Source organism: Carlito syrichta, unplaced genomic scaffold, assembly GCF_000164805.1.
Source record: "Carlito syrichta isolate Samal-C Ts95f unplaced genomic scaffold, Tarsius_syrichta-2.0.1 Scaffold303207, whole genome shotgun sequence".
In the NCBI taxonomy this organism is placed as follows: domain Eukaryota; kingdom Metazoa; phylum Chordata; class Mammalia; order Primates; family Tarsiidae; genus Carlito; species Carlito syrichta.
Genome location: NW_007247303.1, coordinates 140,621 through 145,580, shown reverse-complemented (window position 1 = coordinate 145,580; position 4,960 = coordinate 140,621). Strand labels below are relative to the sequence as shown.

Below are 4,960 nucleotides of genomic sequence, written 5' to 3'. Positions count from 1 at the left end.
TCCACTCGCCTCAGCCTCCCAAAGGTGTGGGATTACAGGCTGAGCCACCGAGCCCGGCTGTGTTATCATCTTTATGTTCATGTGTACTCAGTGTTTAGCCTCCACTTTTAAGTGAGAACATGCAGTATTTGGTTTTCTGTTTCTACATTAATTCACTTAGAATAATGGCCACCAGCTGTATCCCTTCTGCTACAAAGAACATGAGTTCATTCTTTTTGACGGCTGTGTAGTATTCCATGGTGCATATATACCACATTTTCTTTATCCAGTTCACCACTGATGGATACCTAGGTTGGTTCCATGTATTTGCTATTGTGAGTAGTGCTATAATAAACATACAAGTACAGATGTCTTTTGGTAGAACAATTTATGCTCCTTTGGCTATATATCCAGTAGTGGGATTGCTGGGTCAAATGGTAAATCTACTTTTAGTTCCTTGAGAAATCTCCAAACTTCTTTCCACAGAGGCTGAATGAGCTTGCATACCCACAAACAATGTATGAGTGGTCCCTTTCTCCACAACCTCACCAATAGCTGCTGTTTTTTGACTTGTTAATAATAGCCATTCTAACTGATATGAGATGGCGTCTCACTGTGGTTTTAACTTGCATTTCTCTGATGTTAATTTTAGGTTTTATAGTTCTCAGTTTAGAATGTCCAATTTATTCTTAGAGATTCCATCTGTGGTGGGCTCATACATTGGTGATTGTCCAGTGAATCTGCCTCCTGGCATTTATGCCCTAGTGTACTTCTCTTTCACATGACCCTGGGCCACATGACCTGCTTTGGCCAATGGGACCCCAGCAAATGTAACATAACCAGAAGTTTGAGAAATGCTGTGTTGAGGCTTACCCTGTTGGACCCAGCCATCGTGGGAGAGGTCATGGTTAGCTTCCTTGAGGTGGAGAGGCCATGTGAAAAAAGATGCAGGGACATGAATGACTTTATATGAAAATATCAGAAGAAAGATGTAAAGCATAGAACTGAGAAATACATAGTTGTTATTTTAAGTTTTGTAGCAGTTTCAGTGCAATAGAAAATTGATGCATTATTTTTCCATGTATTTGTTTAATTCGCCATCCTTTCACTCATTTTATTAACCTTTTCTTCTAATTTTTTAACTTATTTATAATAATTATTTTAGCATTGTCTGCTAATTCCAGCAATTCTACCATCTTCAGGTCTGCTTCTACTTGACTACTTTTATTCTTGATTATAGGCCATATTTTCCTGCTTCTGTGTATGTCTTATAAATTTTTAATTGTATATCTTTCAGAACTATAGAGATTAGAATATGTTTTTTTTTTAAACTCAGGGAGAGCATATCCTTTCTTCTGTTAGGCAGTTGGTACCTTTTTTTTTTTGGTTTATCTATATTTTTATCTTGGGGGGGAGGGAATAAAAAGAAAGCAGTCCCTAGCCTGGGCCCTATTCAGTGGCAGCTTCTTGTTCCATAGGGTCAGGGAAGACTTTGAGGAAATAAAAGCTGTTTGGAAAACGTCAGGTGTAGTTGCTTCGTATGTTATGATAGGCAGAAGGGTTGAGGTGAAGTGTGAAGGCCCCTCACACCCTCCATCGTGCCTCAGACTATGTCCTGGAACCCTGGGGAGCGTGCCACTTTCACTCCTGCTTCTTGGGGTTGTTGACGGCCACACGTGGTAGAGAATGAGCAAGAAGAGCGACACACCCAGCATGTTGGCAAAGATGGCAAGCTGCGCATCTGTGATCATCCTGCCCAATCTGGTCCTCCACTTCCTCACACTTGCTCGAGGAGTGTGACTGTTAACATACCTCAGCAAACCAAGACAACAAAGTGTTCTTATGTCTTGTGGTGCAAGGAAAGTCTTGGAATTTCTGAGTAAAGGCTTATTCGATGATAATGAGGTTACAGAGATTAATAATATAACCAAAGACAGTTTGTAAGAGGATAGTAGAATTACTGAGAACAAACTATGTTAATCTCTGAAAATGAACATCCTTATATCTTAAGACTTCTCTACCTTAGAACATTCTAGAAACACAAGAGTACATAAGCACATCTTTTGTTAGCTGCCAGAACAATGATGTCATATGTCATGTATATTCCAGAATACATTTGTGAGAGAGTGAACTTAAAAGAGGCAAATAATATCTTATTATAATAGTATCTTATTATGATGATGAAAACAGTCTTGACATCCCAAACCACCTGAAAGGAGATCTCCTGGGAGCTGCTGGACTGCACTCACATGCAAACATAGGGATCAGCCAGAGGTGTTTATTGATGGAACTCAGGAGTTCACTGGGGTCAGACTCAGGGTGGCTTCATCTGCGTTTTCATGGTTTCAGGCTTTAACACACTTAAAATGACCACGGTATCTTTTTGGGCTGGTACTTGGGCTTCACACAGCACATTTTACTGTTTGTGCAGTAAACATAGACCGTCTCCTTCCTGAAGCATCGACGGCGGCACTTGCCATGGAGATTCCAGCACCTTTGGGCACTACCTGACAGAAAGCAGAAAGAAGGTGTCAAGGTAGGTTCCGGCTTTGAAGGGACTGGAAAAGGATTAGAACGGATGTGATGGAAGGGCCCCAGTTCCCTTGCCTTTGATCCTTTTGACCTAGCACTAATTTTCTTTTCCATATTCTTTTGCTACCTACTTTGCCCATGAATCTAGTCTAAGAGACAAACCAGCATGCTTTAAAAAACTGCCCTTGAAAGAATGGTTCCTACAGTCATTGGACTGGATTGCACCAGCAAGCTTGACCAAGAGGTATGACAGATGGAAACAGTGTCCAGTCATTCCCCCCGCAAGTTTTGCAGCAGTTAGGACAAAACCTGCTACCTGAGGCAAACCAAAGGACACACCTCCCGCTTCTCTCTATAAAACTTCAATCCTATTTGACTGAGAGAGTCTCCTTAGTTGAACAAAGCCTTTGACCACTGTTTGAATCACTTCAGCTGTTTGCTTTCGACAGGTCTGACAGAGAGCCAAAATGGGGGAAATTGGGGGAAAGACAAAAGGAAGACTTTGTAGGGGTGATATAGACTCACATCTCTGAAACCCCATCCCAATCCTTGTCCTCCGAGAGGATCACTGGCGCTAATGGTTAGGATCATGTACTGTTGAAACTCCAAACTTCACCTACACATGTACCTAATCCTGACTTGTACCACACATCTCAATAATAAAATAAAGAGAGAGAAAAAAAGAAATAAAGGCATAAGAGCATCTGCTTCAGAGCATTTTGTGGATACTAAATAAAATAACATAAAATATACCAACCATTAAAACAATTCAGAAATAGGATGACAGAAATTATTAGAAATACAGGAAAAATATCTTTTCAGAAAAAAGTCTAACTTGAAAGCTCATAAAAGTAAATAATCTCAGCAGAGAGAAACAGAAGACGAGATGCAGTGACGGGGGCCATATTTACCTTCTTGCTTTAAACTACAAGATAATTGGACAACACATATAAGAAACAGTGGCTTTCAAACACTGGGCAACAAGCACAAGACCATGATCTTGGGAGAAGGTAATAGCCAGGTGAGTCCTATGATTGCACCAGTTTCCCACCTGGAAGCAGTTTCTGGATTATAGTGCAAGAAAGGAGACACAAACAGAGCCTGGTCGTTTTGCTGAATGGAGAGATGAAAATTGGTGTTCAGGGAGGCCAACTCACCTGTCACTTGTGGGTCACAGTGTATGAGAGGAGAGAGCTGGGGGGGGAGAGAAACAGAGGGACAGAAAGACAGAGAGAAAGAGACAGAGGGAGAGAGGAAAAGGGAAAGGAAAGGCAAGGGGGCGGGGAGAGAGAGAGAGAGAGAACTGTGGAGATCTACAGAAGGACCTCTCTTTAGGTACTCAGCTGTGTGAGCAAGGGGAAACTACCAAAGGCCTGGGGGCGGGGGGTGGACATCAAAAAAAGAAGCAGGCAGAACAATTCCTAGTGATTGCATAGGGCTGGGGATAGCTTGTGTTTTCACACACCTGAGTGGAAAGACCTTGTAAAATTTGCAGCATTTGGTACTCAGAAGGCTATTGCCTTAGTAGTGGGGCTGAATTAGCCCCAGACTAAGGAATGAATGCCCTGTATCCATCCTAAAAAGCTTAAAAGTCAGTCTTGAAAATAATTCATTTGATTCTAACTAACTTAACTGCCAGAAAAAAAAATCCAACACTCTTAGAGATCACAACAAAATACAGCAAGCAGAAGTATAAAATTTATGGGGCATAGCATACAAATATTTTCCAGGCATACAAAAATAAAAGCAGGAAATATGACCCATAATCAGGAGAAAGCCAATCCACCAACTCAGAAATGACAAAGATGATGAAACTAGCAGACAAGGGTGATAAAACAGCTAAGATAAATATGTTCCAGATGCTCAAAAAGGTAGAGAGAAACATGAAAACGATGAAAAGAAATAAAAGTGTAAAATATTCATGTGGAAATACTCGAGATGAAACATTAAATATTGGATGGAAAAGAAACATAGATTAATAACAGATTAGACCGGAGAAGAAAATAGAAATGAAGATATAACCAGAGAAAATACCCAAAATAAAACATGAAGAGAAAAAAGACTGGAAAAAAGAAAGAACAGAGCTGTCAGTGACGTATGAGACGATAAGCAGTCCAACATACGTATGGCTGGAATTCCAAAGAAGTGGGGAAGGGAGGGACAAAAAGGTATTTGAAGAAATAATGGCTGAAGAATTTCAAGGATGATGAAAATTCTAAACCCAGAGAACCAAGAATCTCGGCAAACTCCAAGCTGAATAAAACCTAGGAAGAAGCATGTATAGACATAGTCCAATCACACTGCTAAAAGTCACGTGAGAGAAAAAACCCTAAAATAGCCAGAAGACACATTAAGTACACAGGAAAAAGATTAAAATAATAGAAGACTTCTTGTTAGCTGGGCTCGGTGGCTCAGCCTGTAATCCCGTGCTTTGGGAGGCTGAGGTGAG

The 4,960-nt window shown here is 40.7% G+C and overlaps 1 protein-coding gene and 1 pseudogene across 2 annotated transcripts in view; both read right to left on the bottom strand.

The window, feature by feature from the left end:
* Positions 1-1,370: 1,370 nt before the first annotated feature.
* Positions 1,371-1,730, bottom strand: LOC110595640 (annotated as a pseudogene). Its single transcript, XR_002481962.1, has one exon. The product of XR_002481962.1 is annotated as a dolichyl-diphosphooligosaccharide--protein glycosyltransferase subunit 4-like (transcript).
* DEFB123 (defensin beta 123) overlaps positions 1,371-4,960 on the bottom strand; it is a 6,304-nt gene continuing 2,714 nt past the window's right edge. The window contains exon 2 of the mRNA XM_021712351.1: positions 1,371-2,486. Within this exon, the coding sequence (XP_021568026.1) occupies positions 2,341-2,486 (146 nt within the window). The 3' untranslated portion in view covers positions 1,371-2,340. The remainder of the gene's footprint in view (positions 2,487-4,960) is intronic.